Genomic DNA, 17339 nt, shown 5'->3' on the forward strand with positions numbered 1-17339 from the left:
CTGTTACAGGCAGACACTGTTGTGATATAGCTAAAATGGGTTTGAAAGCAACAGTAAGTTACAAGAAAACAAGTCACAGTTGTATATCACTCAAATACGTCACAGACTTGTCTGTGTGTTACAGGCACATTGTTCACTGCTTGTTTCAGCTGCCAGCTGGAGCACCTATTCACACTGATATCTTTCTCCAGCCACATTCACTCGCCCCAGACCCCAAGGACTTGTCTATGTGTTATATTGTTCACTGCTTGTTTCACCTGCCAGCTGGAGTGCCTGTTCACACTGATGTCTTTCTCCAGCCATGTTCACTCACCCCAGACTCTCCTCTGCCATCAAGGACTTGTCTGTTATGTTGTTCACTGCTTGTTCAGCCACCTGCTGGAGTGCCTGTTCATACTGATGTCTTCTCCAGCTATGTTCTTTCCCCCCTATCCTGTTCTCTGCCTTCAAGGACATCTGTTATGTTGTTCACTGCTTGCTCAGCCGCCTGCTGGTGTGCTTGTTCATACTGATGTCTTCTCCAGCTATGTTCTTTCCCCTATTCTGTTCTCTGCCGTCAAGGACGTCTGTTATGTTTTTCACTGCTTGTTTCAGCTGCCTGCTGGAGTGCCTGTTCATACTGATGTCTTCTCCAGCTATGTTCTTTCCCCCTATCCTGTTCTCTAACATCAAGGACGTCTGTTACGTTGTTCACGTCTTGTTTCAGCCGCCTGCTGGAGTGCCTGTTCATACTGATGTCTTCTCCGGCCACATTTAATCACCCCAGCCTCTTCTCGGCCATCAAGGACCTATTCCAGCAGTTCCTGGAGACACAGAATGGATTGCTCTTCCTAAGTTCACGACCAGAAACTACCAATGGTATCATCCGATCCCTCACCCAAACAGCAGTATGTATATTTGTACAGTGAAGATTGTCACTCTTTATTTAATATTTTACCAGGTTTGTTCAGATGGCCAGTCTGCCAGTCCTTCAGAAATCAGTTTTACAGACTTTTTTCAAGATGGTCCTTCAATTAAATTGAAACTTGGTACATGTACATAGCTTCACTATGACGAGTTACAAATCAGGGTCTAACTAAAGAATGTTTCATCAATTTTCACTAAAATTATGGTTGTTTTTGTCCTGTTTTAGACTTAGATAGAATCTGTTTTCAAAAATATTTGGTTATTCTATATTGAATCTGGGTATCTCGCATCACAGAGACAAGTTTATAATGACCAAGTTTGAGTTTTGAGACATTTTGTCAATTTTCATCAAAATTATGGCCATTTTTTTCCCATTATGGACATACATCTATCTAATATGCTACTGGATCAGAGGGACATGTATTGCTTCCACAATAATTCCAGAGTGTTTGTTTAGGTATTGTTGTTCATAATTTAGGAACGTTTTATTGATCAACACTAATCTTATGTTTTGATATTTTGTAATTAATGTGTATTGAAGTGGCATTAAATCAACGTAATGATAAATTAATATGTAAATATAATTTTCCACTATGAGGCATGCAGGCGTTGAAATTTCAGTTTTGACATCACCGACAGCAAAAGTGTAACCTCTAGGTATACACATACAATAGAATACATAATCTGTAAATGCGTCACAACAAGTGGGTAATATAATTCTTCACATGTATATCACAATCAAAGTTTCTGCCAGAGTGCAACATCACAGCAAATCGATTTTATATAGCTCATTATCCCAACAAATGGGAATCTCTATATCACAAACAAATGGGCAATCTCTCCATGACAGCTGGGGGATCTGTCCATGACAACTCTGTTATCTCTCCATAACAACTGGATGATCTCTCCATGACAACTGGGGTATCTATCCATGACAACTGGGGTATCTATCCATGACAACTGGGGGATCTGTCCATGACAACTCTGTTATCTCTCCATGACAACTGGGGTATCTATCCATGACAACTGGGTGATCTCTCCATGACAACTGGGGTATCTATCCATGACAACTGGGTGATCTCTCCATGACAACTGGATGATCTCTCCATGACAACTGGGGGATCTGTCCATGACAACTCTGTTATCTCTCCATAACAACTGGATGATCTCTCCATGACAACTGGGGTATCTATCCATGACAAGTGGGGTATCTATCCATGACAAGTGGGGTATCTATCCATGACAACTGGGGGATCTGTCCATGACAACTGGATGATCTCTCCATGACAACTGGATGATCTCTCCATGACAACTGGGGGATCTGTCCAGGACAACTGGATGATCTCTCCATGACAACTGGGGGATCTGTCCAGGACAACTGGATGATCTCTCCATGACAACTGGGGGATCTGTCCAGGTCAACTGTTGGATCTCTCCATGACAACTGGATAAAGCTCACTCTGTGGTGTCTGTGTTGGCAGGATTTCAGCCGGGAGGAGAGTGCTGAGGACATACCCACCCAGCAGTTAGGGATGGAGCTCATCTATTATCTACAGACTCTACAGTATATTGACCAACTCAGGCATTACAACCAAAAAGGTAAGTTTTGCTCTGTTCCTCTTGTGATTCTCAATCTCAGGTGTATAGAGTTATATGCATGTCCTTTTGTGGCTTGTCTTATTTGATCATTTTTTCTACATTTCATCATAATCTATTTAGTGCAGTTCAAAAAAGTCTGGGTCTACTTTCACAAAACTTTGTAAATCAGTTTTTCGTAACCGTCCTCATAAATGACGTTGCCTTATGGCACTAGACATGTTGTTGCCTTGGTTGCTGCATGTACGAGTTGGTGGTGTTCGTGAAATGGGAGACTAGGGAACGAGCTACACAGACTGTCCAAATGACAGTAGAATGCATCGTTTTCTCCTGTGACGTTCCAGTGCTTGTGTACTTCATATAGGTTTTACAAGCACACATTCACCAGTGAATGTGAAGTAATAAAGGAGCTTTAGGAGTTCCCCATTGGCATGAAAGTAAAACGCAGCTGTAATAAATCTAGGATCACGTTCACCAAGCTTCAGAAGTCTTCATAAATTTGTCATAAGTTTTTTTGTAAATCAGGATGGCTGATGTCTTCTTGTTTTCAGGTAGCTCAGAAAAGGATATAGATGACGCCGAACCCCTGGGGATCTTGCATAGCCTGTACACGATGACCTTCAGTCCTCTGGGTCAGGACGCTGTGGTGCATGTGTTCAGTTTGGAGGACAACTTAGGCTTGCTTCTGCCCTTCATAGAGACCTCAGGTAAGCTGTGATGGGGCAGGTGTAATACATGTACCTGTGGGGATTCTCTTGTACGAGGACACTTTATACCTGTAAGTCTGTTTACGTGGAAACTTAATGCGCTATTTCAGTCCTAAGAGACACTGAGCAGAATTATTAAACTGATATGAAGGATACCCTATGGAACAGAGCTAACACCAGGGTTCAAAGAATTTACGTAGAATAACACTATTTAACCCCTATAAGAGTCCACAAAAACAAAATCTTCAGGTTTCTTGCATGACGTCTCACCATGCAAAATTTAAAACGTCAGAAAACATTTGTCTGCATGCTTTCCTCCAATACTAACGAGAGCGGTTTTAATACGGTGTAATTGTTTTTCCAACTTTGGAAAGCAGTTCAGACTGTCTCAATCCATGCTATTTTACCCTGCTTTTAACATATACAGATCTTGACACGAGTAAATCTTTAATACCTGTACAGTTGAACATTGTGATCTAAAAGATAACAGTAGTTAGAAACTTATGACGAAGTTATGAAACATACAGTGAAAGATATTAGAAACATGAAAATTTGTGAATAGGAAATCAAACTGATTTAGCAAGAAATGAAGATAATCCAGTGGTTCCTGTACAAACTAGTGATGATTACACAAAACTTCTTGGTAGATGAGGCGTTTTGTCTCTGTAAAAAAAAACTTTACACTTTGGGTTGTTCAGCTGTGTTTCCAGATTTCCAAATGTTTTAATTCCTGAAATAACATGATTTGGACGTGGAACTAAGGTGTAGTGAAGATGTTACACAAATGTTCAGTGGAGTGAATCATCATTCAGATAAATATAGCGTTGGTTTGTGTGTGTATTGTTTGTAGGAAGCGATGAGAGGGACTGTCGACTGAAGAAGTCTGTGTGTGCCGGTTACACTGCAGAACTCCTCCTCCTCATCATCAAGAACTGTGAGAAGGTCTCCGTACTAGAGAAGTACTCCTCCAAGCTTCTCACTCTCACTGACCAAGGTATAAAAATAACTACACACAAACATGGATCAATCCTTCACAGTCTTCTGTGTGTTTCTGGGGCTCCGTCTGGTTTTCTCAGTGGGCAAATCCAATTGTTGTCATATAAATGAAAGATTCTTTAAGTCAGGCCTTTAGAATTGAAGGAAAGCACCTCTAAATATTAAAGTCTTAGTTGTTAATCAATATTTTGGCGACTATGTTTGTGCCATCATCAGGAAATGCGTACAGTAAAGAATACATAGGCTTATATACCTGCAGAAGTGTAAGTTGAAAATGTATACAGGTATTGATGACAAAACAAAGCATTGTATGTTAGCAGAAAGGCAGGAATGGTTGAGTAGGAATTTACATAATACATGTAGTAAACTGGTATAAGAGGAATTGCAGGAAATACTGTGGAAATAAAAATACAATGTACTTGAAGACAGGGTGACGGGGGTGGGGTGGGGTGGGGGTTAATGGGATTTTAACAAACATACTATGTCCCTAAATAAGAATATTTAGATAGACCCAAACATACATGTGAAGCAGCTGAAATATAGATTGACAACTATGACATTTATATTTTGAGTTATATGTACTTTCTTTCTATTTTATTTAAAACCAGAAAATCTTATTTGAACTGGTGGATTCAGTGCTGTAGACCCCATGGTAGTTACATGACTGTAATGTTGCACCGAGTTGCCTTTGTTAGGCATCATGAAGTCGTGTATGTTTTTTCCATTTGCCTCTATCAAGTGAAGGTAAGCTTATTCCATTGAAAGTAAAAGAAATGTCGTTTAATCTTTCATTTTTCTTCACACCTACATGTACCCTTGGCATGAATTCTGGGTATAAAAACCGTACATGTGGGGATTTTGTCTTACAGATGTCAGCAGCAAGATCCTGGAGCTTCAGGACTGGCTAGCCCCAACCAAGAAAATCACAGTATATAGTTATGAGGGTCTAGAACCTGTGATAGAATTACTAAAACAGTACAATGAAGATATTAGCAAACTGCCCCGTGGTCTGGTGACCACCCTCAGAGTTCTCACACATTTGGCAATTCCTGTAGAAAATCCATTTCAGGAAGGTGAGAATTTTGTGATATTTTGTCCAACTGAACTGCTCAGCCCATTACACTTAACAATTCACATAAAATCTGTCCTTCAAACTTAGCTTTAAAGTGCACTGATGCGTATAAAAGTGTGATATACATGTTATTCAGTCTGGGTTGAAAAATTTTGTGTGAATTATGAAACTGGCTACATTAATCTTTGATTCACATCATCGTAACTCTGTTATTCGTTGTGGTGCATTTTGTTACATGGTGAGTTTGATTGGTGGATATTTTGTTAGATGGTCATTGTGTAAAGTGGTCATTTTTCTGAAGTAATCTTTACTGTTCTTGTGTTGCAGAGTCCCGACAAGAGCTGAAGTACCTGTACGTTATAGTGGAACTGTATGGGAAGGATTGCCTACCGGACCTCCTCAATATACTACAGGTACATCTTCATGTTTTCAAGTTTGTGCTCGTCTTTTATGTTTTTTGTAATTACATTTAACATGGACCTGAGCTTTCCAAGAAGACAAAATAAAAAGCTGCTAAAACACAAAGAAAAGAGCAGGTTAGCGGGAGTAAATTTTTTTTACTCCTATCAGGAATGTTGCACTGTTTACAGAAGTCGAATAATTTCTTGTGGAAAACAACTGTGGTTTCCATAATTCAATAGTGAATGACAGAATACAGACATGTCACATTATTATTATTATTATTATTTGTATTTGTGTATTTATTTTTTCTTGAGTACACCAATCAAATAAATAAATAAATAAAATTTATTTCTTTATTTATTTATTTGATCTTTGCATTTTTAAAAGCTGCATGTTTTTTCAGAAACTAACAGAGCTGATGTTGCGTCCATGGCAGCAGGGTGTTCCTCAATCCACCAATCAGATGTTGTATTTGCTAAGTGTTATCCGTCCTGCTCTCTCATTGGTGAAAGCCATCGTGTCCCAGGTTATAATGGCTAGAGGATCTCAGGTTAGTGTCATTGGATAGCTCACATAACCATATGTGTGCAATGTTACATAAACTGTCACAGTGTATGTCCACACCATTAATTGCAGGTGTCGACACCCCCTCAGCAACGTCTTCTCAAGGTCTAGAGTTTTTTCAGTTCTCAGTGTTGATTCCAGTAATGTTTGGTCTTTATTTGACTGTTTAGAATAATTAATCTAATGAAATAAGAAATCAATTAGGTATTCTAAAGTGCAGATAAGCCAGTTAAAGATAAAAAATTTGTGAATATCACATTTCATTTTATTCATATATAAACAGTGAATTATTTTGAAAAAATGAAGTCATCAACATTTTTCAGATTGTTTATAAATTTTGTGTCTCTGTGATTTTTTGCAAAATTCTATGGTGATACCCTGTAGTACCTAATCTTGGCTCTGTGTATCCTTCTGTCTTCCTATGTATGTCGGCATGTCTGAGTAACAAATCTCTCAAAGGTATCATGGTTTGTTTCTCAGTTCAAGGACCTCACTGCGCTGCCCACTCTGTTTGAGCTGCACACCCTGCTGTGTTCTCTGCCTGTTGCAGGAGTGTTTGGAGAGGACATTGCCAAGGTTTGTGCTTAGATTCTCCACTGTTTGTCGCAAAGATTCTTATGTATAGGTACTTTCTCATAGATCTTGTGACATTCAATTCTTTGAAGGAAGAGCAGATTTGATTTTACTATTTTTATCCCTTACTACATATTATGGTAGAGAGATTATATTTTTACTGTGTGTGTCTGTTTTTGGACGTGTGGGACAAACAAGTCTTTACTTCAGCCTCCCTGGTGTCCTCTATCCATAAACCTCACTGCAGTCATGTTTGTGAAAAAGTACTCCAGATACATTTTACTCATTCTCTGACTGGCCTCGATAGCCCGTTTCGAGAGCGGTAGATCCAGGATTAATCCTGGGTCAGGTCACACCTATGACCTTAAAAGAGGAAGTTGTAACTTCCACACTTGGCGTTCAGCATGAAGGGGATAGTTCAACGACTGGTTGACCCGTATCAGTATAATGGCTCAAACGGGGCAGCTTACTTGCCTTCGGTAAGTCGTCTCAGTGAAGCAGCACTAGATAAGAGAATGGTGGACATCCATCCTGCAACAAGGAGGCACATTACACCTACATGCACTCTAAGGACATTTCGTCATCACATGACTGAAAAATTGTTAAGCACGACGTTAAACGCCAATCACTCGCATTCCCACTTTTACTCATATTGCAATTTAATTTTTGCTGATTTGATTGAAAGAAAAGACAGTAAATAATATAATCATAGTTTCCCACAGGCTCTGGCCTGCTTCCTCTAGCCATAATGCTGGCCACTGTTGTGTAAGTCAAATATTCTTGAGTGCGACGTAAAACACCAATCAAGTAAATAAATAAATAAATAAATATAACGTTAATAGTTGTTTCGGAAGCCGGAAACAGACTGAATGTCCCACAGCCATTTTGTTCACGTATGGTTTATACATGTAACTCTTTGTAACCAGCTTTTAATGTTGAATTCTTATGAGGCCGTGGGATATGTCATGTTTATAGAGAAACTAGAAACTCATACCCTACACTCGTAAGGCTGAATGGCAGAATAGATCACATGACAATAATGGAAACGGCTCTGTTCTTAGGTCTCAGAAATAACTCAAGTCTGATTGGTTAAAATTAATAACATGGCAGTGCTTTTGATTTCTCTAAAATAAGAAGATATACTTTTTTATAATTTATATGGGATACTGTATCGCTGCATACATTTGGTCTAGCGTTGTCTTCCTTGTACTAGAATGTGATACACTCACATTGGTTTGTGAAAAGAAACAAAGGTGCATGTGAATACTGGAAATGTTTTTGTATGTATTGGTTGTTATCACTGTGTAAAGTATAAAGTCATCGTAACTCACCCGTGCCTGATATAAGCATTCATTCTTGTGCTTGTAGGTACAAAGAGATGTGATAGACTGTTTGTTGGCTTACACACAGCCAGCACTGCAGCAGGCCCAGTCAGATGAAGGTATGTATAGTATCCAGTTCTGTCATCTGGACACAATCCGCTTTCTTTGCAATCTCCATGGAATTGACTTGAGTAGTAAAATGTATCCTCAAGTATTTTGGCAGAAAATTAATCAAATTTCACTGAAAACGCTTGAAATGGCTCTGTAAGGTGGATGACTCAAGCAAAATCAAGCAAAATCTGTCCCTGGGAAAATGCTGAACTAATGGTAAAATACAGTATGTGCTTTGGGACAATTCCTAAAGCTTAAATAGGCAGCCTAAAACTTATAAAATAAAGATTACCTTCCTCTCTATTTGTAGTTGATGAGAGGTCTAATGAGATGATAACATGGTCTGATTTTCAGCTTTAAGCCAGAGCTTGTGGACACAGTGTGTGAAAGAAGCCCTCAAATACACTGTCACTACACCTTATGCTTATTACGGAGGTCTACTGATGATCTCAGAGCTGTTGCCACTTCCTCTACCTCTACAGACAAGGGAGGTAAGCAGTTTTAGCAGGATTTTACAGCCATATTGAGGTAGTGAGAAGACAGAATGATAAGTGAATCTGCCCTAAATCCTCTACCATTTCAACGACAAATGTTGTGGACAATTTTCACTCAAGGAGTGTTACACTGATGTGGACCAGTCATTTCATAATTTCTGTGAAGTTCATACATGCAATACATTTTAGTTTTCCAAATATGGTGGGAGGAAATAAGGCAGACTGTCGGGGAAACCCACGACCATGCGCAGTTCTACTATGGTAGAATTTATAAAGTTAGGACATATTCCTAACTCTTGAGTTACATCATGTAATGTCTACATTGAGATTTGTACGTCTAATTGATATTTCACAGACAGGTACCCACTAACCTAGTGTTAAGATGTTAACACTTAAGTTTGTATTTGTATTTAATTTTGGGTTATCTGTGAAGTGCTTTGTTTTTCACCTTTGCCACTCATTCATTTGTTAGCTGTCTTGTCATATAGAATGCAATGTATTTTAAAACAGTGAAATTGAGGAGACACAGCAAACAAAGAAGAATAAAATACTGTGATCATCAAACATTCTACAGCTTTATGCAGTTTGTTTGCCTTTCTCACCCTCTGTCTATTGTACATACACATGCTGGTTTCAGAGGCTAACTGATGAAGAGAAGATGTTGGTAGTGAACAGTCGTAAACTGTGGAGTGCCCACCTTCACCCTCTGACCAGTCATCTGCTAGAAGTGCTGCGAATCATCGCTGGATCCACCTGTCAGCCCCTGCAGCAGATTCTGCGCCGCGTATGTCTGCAGTTGGCTGACCTGGCTGCACCCACTGCGGCCATGATTGTGAGGTAATTATATAACATCTCAAGGATACAGGCATAGGCAATGGGCCGTAAGTGGGAAGGTCTGCCAGCAACCTGCGGATGGTTGTGGGCTTCCCTCGGGCTGTGCCCGGTTTCCTCCCAGCATAATGCTTGCCGCCATCGTATAAGTGAAATATTCTTGAGTACGGCGTAAAACACCAATCAAACAAACAAATCAAACAAGTGTAGACAATGTTACATTTGTTCATCATATTCATCATTTTACATGGTCAGAATGTTTTGATGATGATTTTTTGGCCAGGTGTAAGAACTTGTATTATTATAAGTATATGTGGATGGATTCCTTATGTGAGTATGCTAGGTACGATTAGCAGATGGTCCCAAAATGTACAAAGATTTTAGAAAAAGTTGGCTGGAAAAATATAGTTAGTTAAAATGGGAGGTGACAATCAGTTGAATAAGAAAAAATTTAATATGAAATGTAAAAACAATTATTCTAACTTTAGGTGTATAGTTGATGTAGTAATGGAGAGTATGGCGCTCCCAGATGATGAGGTGAATGCAGATCCTCGGGATGTGGAAATGAAGGAGAAGGAGGCTACGCCTCCCAATGATGTTGCTCCGCCTCCACGGCCTGCTTCCACCCAAACCACCCAGATCCTCGACCTACTGGCCAACCTCTCCTCACAGCCACCAATCAAAGCCTCCTTCCTGCAGCTTGTCAGAGAGTAAGTGTAAACCAGTAATCAATGAATAATAATAGATGACATGTCAGAATCGTATAAATCCTACAACAACTCTGGGAGTAAGCAGTTCAAACTAGTAATTGATCATCATCAGTAATAGATTACTTGTCAGAGTAATCATTGTACTGCCTCTGTGGGAGTAAGTTCAACATGTCAAGACAGATAACATGTCAAAAATGGATATCAGTTGTTTGAATTGTAGTCAGTCAGCTCATCCAGGAATATGTATATAAGTTCAGAACAGTGATGAATAACAGGGTATTCATTAGTAGTTTGGTGACTGTGGGTGCCTCTTCAAACTGATTAAAGCATTATTTAAAAGTAATATGGCGTTGTTGTTGTAAAGGTCCTGTAAAATAGAATATACATGTACATGTATCTGTTTTCGCCACAGTAAAATCAGATTTTCAGATTCTTCTGCCGCTGCACTATATGCACTTATATTTTTTTTTAAATTTAGAAACCAATGGTTTATTTTAAGTGAGAGACTGCGTCTTACAAAACTTGTGGTATTCCACAAAGAAAGATACTTCCTGTTTGGCATGTACAGTGCCATGAAGTATAATGATCTTCTGCATGTTTTACAGAAGTAAAGATGATGACAAGTATGCCGTCTTCCTGACTCAACTCTTGCATCTTTTGACCACAGCATCACCCCGTTCTTCTCATATACATTCCCAGGAGTGTGTTGTGGTAAGTGCATGCGTGTCCATATTCAGCACCTGTCAACTGTCAGGTTTTTGGACATGAGTCTCACGTTTTTTAACTAAAAATCACGTTTTCGCCTTTTATTTTATTTCCTTTATTTGATACAAAAATGTTTTACGATTTTTTCATCTTTATTAATGACAAAATAACAACATGTGTACATGTAATTGCCAGCAAAAGCTTTTATAAAATTACCGTTACATATACACAAAAACCAGGAATTTGCCCAGGAGTGTGCTTTTTTCTGGGTTGACAGCTATGGTACTCTTCATATATGTGTATTCAGAAGTGGGAGACTAAAATTTTTTCAATACTTGCTGAAAAGTACATGTATGTAGGGACAGATTGAAGTACTGTGTGCACAAGCATGACATAATGAATATATCTGTACTCTGTGATATCTGTGATATTGTAACAACAACATGTGCATCCTCCAGGGACTGAACATTAAGCTGGGAACTGAACATTAAGCTGGGGACTGAACATTAAGCTGGGGACTGAACATTAAGCTATACAGCTTAGATTGCCTTTTTTCAGTGGCTAAACTCTTGTTAAAGTAGTTCATACATGAATGTTGTGGTTTCAGTCGCTGATCCAGAACTTGTGTGATGTAGAAGTGACCATGATGTCAGCTGATGGGAACACCACAGTACAAGATCAGGTAACCTCACACATACACAACACCATGATGTCAGCTGATTGGAACACCACAGTACAAGATCAGGTAACTTGACACATGCACACATTACCATGATGTCAGCTGATGGGAACACCACGGTACAAGATCAGGTAACCTCATACATACACAACACCATGATGTCAGCTGATGGGAACACCACAGTACAAGATCAGGTAACTTGACACATGCACGCAACACCATGATATCAGCTGATGGAAACACCACAGTACAAGATCAGGTAATTTGACACATGCACGCATCACCATAATGTCAGCTGATGGGAACACCATGGTACAAGATCAGGTAACCTCACACATAGGCACAACACCATGATGTCAGATGATGGGAACACCACAGTACAAGATCAGGTAACTTGACACATGCACACATTACCATGATGTCAGCTGATGGGAACACCGCGGTACAAGATCAGGTAACCTCATACATACACAACACCATGATGTCAGCTGATGGGAACACCACAGTACAAGATCAGGTAACTTGACACATGCACGCAACACCATGATATCAGCTGATGGAAACACCACAGTACAAGATCAGGTAATTTGACACATGCACGCATCACCATAATGTCAGCTGATGGGAACACCACAGTACAAGATCAGGTAACCTCACACATAGGCACAACACCATGATGTCAGATGATGGGAACACCACAGTACAAGATCAGTTAACTCGACACATGCATGCATCACCATGATGTCAGCTGATGGGAACACCACAATACAAGATCAGGTAACCTCACACATACACAACACCATGATGTCAGCTGATGGGAACACCACAGTACAAGATCAGGTAACCTCATACAAGCACATAACACCATGATATCAGCTGATGGGAACACCACAGTACAAGATCAGGTAACCTCACACATGCACACATCACCATGATGTCAGCTGATGGGAACACCACAGTACAAGATCAGGTAACCTCACACATAGACAACACCATGATGTGAACTGATGGGAACACAACAGCACAAGATCAGGTAACTTGACACATGCACGCATCACCATGATGTCAGCTGATGGAAACACCGCAGTACAAGATCAGGTAACTTGACACATGCACGCATCACCATAATGTCAGCTGATGGGAACACCACAGTACAAGATCAGGTAACCTCACACATACGCACAACACCATGATGTCAGCTGATGGAAACACCACAGTACAAGATCAGGTAACTTGACACATGCATGCATCACCATGATGTCAGCTGATGGAAACACCGCAGTACAAGATCAGGTAACTTGACACATGCACGCATCACCATAATGTCAGCTGATGGGAACACCACAGTACAAGATCAGGTAACCTCACACATACGCACAACACCATGATGTCAGCTGATGGAAACACCACAGTACAAGATCAGGTAACTTGACACATGCATGCATCACCATGATGTCAGCTGCCGGGAACACCACAGTACAAGATCAGGAAACCTCATACATACACCTAAAACTGCTTGAGGAATCCTTGCTGTTGATTTGTGTCTTAAAGCTCCTTTCCCATTCTGATACTTGATTTCAATGGGAATATTTAGTTAAGATTTTAATTATTTATAAAAAAAAAAGCTGTGAGGGAATTTTATTACCCCAAAATAACTTGTTTTGTACATAAACTTGCATTTTTGTAGGACTGCCTTTCATTTCCTTTATTTTTTATACCTTAAGTTATAATCAACTGCAAAGTATTTTAAGTGTGTGTGTTTTATAGTACAGATCTGTGCAAAGTTATGTTCATATTTTTCTTATCAGACAAATTCACCCCATGGTCTGTGTCATTCTGACAGACCTTTATGTAGTGTCACTGTTACATAAGCATGCCCTGATGAACTGTTTGATTTCTGTGGATTTCAGCTGGCGAATGCCTTGCCTGACAAGGAGTCTATGACGGCCATTGCCCTGGCTTTGTTAGAACATGTAGGAAACGCTGACAACTCCTACGCCTCTATCCACCCCTGCCTCAGGACCCTCGTCATGCTCACAGATCATGATTATGGCTTCTATTACCTCAAGTGGTAAGTTCAGACTTAATATTTGCTGCTTGATTTTGCATTACCATGCCATGTGATTTCAAAAGTCCTACTACAGTGTATGGTCACAAGTGAATGTTGTATTTCTATACCATGCTACATATAATCATCAAAATATGGTCAGAAAAGATAAGGAACTGTGGTACAACTGTTACGAAATGGTCACAATATTGCTTTTTGGGACATTTCTGAAGACAAATGTGTCTGATTCTTGACATACCTGGCATTTTGCTGAGGAAGATTTACTTGTGGGAAAGTTTAACCTTGAATTTTAAACCAGTTGGGCAGAAAAAATTTTACATGTGGGTATGTGTACACTAGTTAGTCGAAGGGAAACTTTCGTCTGAGACTGGTAACATGAAGTGAAGACTATTCAAAGTTTGGCCTGATATTGGCTTCAGTCTTGATTGTTGTGTATTGGAATCTGATGCCTCATGGTGAGGAATCTGGCTTCTCACTGACTAAGCTATGCCACACATCCTGTACATGCCTGTCACTGATGTACTGTCCACATCATGCTCAGTTACTATTCAGCCATTACTTGGTGTAACTTTTCAGTGCCTTGGAGAAAAGTCGTTTTTCTTTGTACAATCTGATAATGAGGATCAGCAACACATTCAGTAAGGACAGCTCTGATATTCTGTCTACACTGTCCACCATTATTGAGTTGCTACGGTTACTGGTGATACCTGATGCCCCCGACGACAACCAACCACAAACGAGGATACAACACTTGACCAATAAGGAGCTGCGAGAGGCACTGGCTTGGGAGAAAGACTCCAAGAATCACCCCCTCAATGAGCTAGACAAACTCCTGGTGGTAAGTGTCCAAATAAGAAGTGATCAGCGTGCAGTGCATTTATCTTCGTGTTTTACTTTACAAGTATTAAGGTAACTGCAGGTGCCCATAGATCATGCCTTTTGCGGAATTTAATGTGGTAGAACTTATCAGTTCATCTCTGTGACAGATTTTCCTCTCATAAAAGGTGGCGCCAGTGTGAATTAGGACTGGCCTGTCACAAGTCCTTTGTTGCGCGATGGGAAACATGTTGCGTGCTTCGGTTTTATCTGTGATGTATTTGGACTACCTACTGTGACGTCACGCTGTCACTGAAATGGTGTAATACGTCCCACTTCGGATCTCAGCCGGTATCCGATTACAATCTGACTGCCTTTAGGTTACAGTGAAACATTATTGAATATGATGTTGATGTCAGATACATTCATAACCTCACAAATTTAGAATCTATACATTTAGGTCCGTTAATGTAAAGTGTATTTACCCCCCTTTTTAGCTGTTAATAACTTCATGTACTAAACTATACTGCATTTCATTGTCTTTTCTGTATAAAGATGCACTAGTTTTTCATGTTTCCATCAATGGCATTTTGCCAGGCAGAAGCATTATTATCAGGCTAATGAAGAGCTATGTGTGAGATGTAATCTTATTCTCCCACAGCGTGCATGGCAGTGTGTTGTGAAACAAATGAAGCACTTTTCAGGGCACTGTTCAGTGAAGTTGAGTGGTTTCAATCTCCACTTGCAGGAATGCAGTAAAGATGAGGAAGCCTTGCAGACTTTGCAGGAAACAATCTCTAGTTTGATCCTGATCATAGGTAAAAAAGATGAAGAGCCCAAACCAGGTAATAAAGATGTTCTGTGTTATTGTCAGATGATGGATCGGTCAGATCCAGTCAGTGGGAAATGAAAATGTTTCATGTGCACTCAGGAATGTTTTCATGTATATGATGGCAGCTAGCATTAATGGCGTGAGGAAACTGAACAGGGCCTGGAAGAAACCCACAACCGTCCACAGGTTGCTGGAAGACCTTCCCACAGATAACCTTAGAGGAAGCCAGCATGAGCTGGACTTGAACTCACAGCCGTCACCCTAATGACAGTCTCCTGAGCCATTGTAATATGTTAGCTTACTAATCCATCGGCCATGGAAGCCCCCTAGGAAATAGGACATATCTGAGATAGACCATGGCTTTCTTGCAATGTCCACATATACCATAGACTTCAGTTATGTATACATTGACCTGTTTTCTTATTTCTTTCCTCGTTTTTTTAACGGATTCCCACTTGCTGTACATGTATGGTAGCTCCACAAACATTTCTGACTGGACTTTATGCATATACAAAGACTACATCTGAACTGATGTTATTAAGAAGTGCACTGATCCTGAGAGATTTGTTAAGGCCTGATGTGAGTGAGTTTACCGTGCTCAAATCACAGTTACTAGGCATCTCTATGACATATATGTCCCTCTACTGCTTTTCTCCAACATTGGCAGAGCTTGGGTTCATGCAAGCTTCATAAAACTGTGCAAATCATTTCACTACACCCCATATTTCTCTTTCTCTTTCTCTTTACCAAATATTGGTAAAGAGGTGGTTGAAAAGGTTGAATTAGGGTAGTTGTATTAGGGTATGGCATCGTTGTCTGGCTTGTCTGTCTGTTTGTCTGTCTGTCTGTCTGTCTGTCTGTCTGTCTGTATGTATGTATGTATGTCAGTCAGTACATGTACATAAACTTTTTTGGAATTACCATTATGTCTGCAGAACTGCTTTAGAGTTACCAAATTAATCAATGTTTTGTTTGCGTTTTTCTACCACCAGCACGCTGAGAGGAGCCTGTTGAAAAACCAGTCCCATCGGTGTAAAATTGTCAGAGTTATTCCCCCTGATTCATTGTTTATTAATGTCAACACTGGAGAACTACTTCCTGTACCAATCTGATATAAGATTATTCCCAGTAGTTTGATCATTAACACCAAGCCTGATGGCCTTTTCTGGTGGCAAATTCTTCTTTTTTTTTTTTTTTATACATCATAAATATTTGTGTTTTGTGTACAGTGCTGGAGCCTGAATTACCTTCTGCTGATGACCTGGCAACACAGTTTGAAACAAGAGCGACCTTTGTCCTGACAGACATGGATGATGATAGGCTGAGTCCGACATATTGGCTGGCCAATCCGGTGACAGAAGACCTAGAGCAGGACGTTGACATGGTGAAGTCAGACTTTCTCGACCTGTGCTCCCGCTACTGCCACGATTTTGACCTGGAGGGCGAGCTGAAGAGAGCCACATCCTGTGTGATAGAAGACACGGAAGTCACACGGCCCAGAAAACTCAGGTACGAGTATGGCATTGTATGGAACAAGAGTTCAGAAAAACGAGAAAAGATTTTCAACATAAATGAAATCAATATTGGGCATTTCATGTTGTATATATAGATCAATACACAGTAATGAAATAAATACCAAATGTTTGGAGTCATATATGATAACAACGAAAGAAATGCAGGTTAGTTCTGTTGTCAAAATTCACTTTTAGAGGGAAAAAGAGTAAACCACCTTCAAAATGATTTCCCAGATATGAGCCCAAGAGGGACCTGGCTCAGTGGTAACATTTTTCACTTCACTTCCTCTCTCACCCAGTTTGTTCAGTGTGACATTTGTTGAGGACCAGTGGTCTTCCACTAGTTTGGCCTCTTTACATCAGATGTGGAAAATTTGTCCATGATCTCAGATAATCCAGTTTCCACCACCCATAAAACTTGACTGCGAAATTCTGGTGTTA

The 17339-nt window shown here is 40.0% G+C and overlaps 1 protein-coding gene across 1 annotated transcript in view; it reads left to right on the forward strand.

Moving 5' to 3' along the window:
- Positions 1–17339, forward strand: part of LOC135475727 (protein virilizer homolog) — a 45515-nt gene that overhangs the window by 20974 nt on the left and 7202 nt on the right. The window contains exons 19-36 of the mRNA XM_064755661.1: positions 707–887; positions 2388–2505; positions 3054–3209; positions 4060–4203; positions 5075–5278; positions 5605–5690; positions 6083–6229; positions 6724–6819; positions 8185–8257; positions 8604–8740; positions 9381–9580; positions 10063–10284; positions 10890–10995; positions 11597–11671; positions 13579–13739; positions 14313–14574; positions 15301–15397; positions 16614–16893. Coding sequence (XP_064611731.1) covers positions 707–887; positions 2388–2505; positions 3054–3209; positions 4060–4203; positions 5075–5278; positions 5605–5690; positions 6083–6229; positions 6724–6819; positions 8185–8257; positions 8604–8740; positions 9381–9580; positions 10063–10284; positions 10890–10995; positions 11597–11671; positions 13579–13739; positions 14313–14574; positions 15301–15397; positions 16614–16893 — 2745 coding nt within the window. The remainder of the gene's footprint in view (positions 1–706; positions 888–2387; positions 2506–3053; positions 3210–4059; positions 4204–5074; positions 5279–5604; positions 5691–6082; positions 6230–6723; positions 6820–8184; positions 8258–8603; positions 8741–9380; positions 9581–10062; positions 10285–10889; positions 10996–11596; positions 11672–13578; positions 13740–14312; positions 14575–15300; positions 15398–16613; positions 16894–17339) is intronic.

Source organism: Liolophura sinensis, chromosome 9, assembly GCF_032854445.1.
Source record: "Liolophura sinensis isolate JHLJ2023 chromosome 9, CUHK_Ljap_v2, whole genome shotgun sequence".
Classification (NCBI taxonomy): domain Eukaryota; kingdom Metazoa; phylum Mollusca; class Polyplacophora; order Chitonida; family Chitonidae; genus Liolophura; species Liolophura sinensis.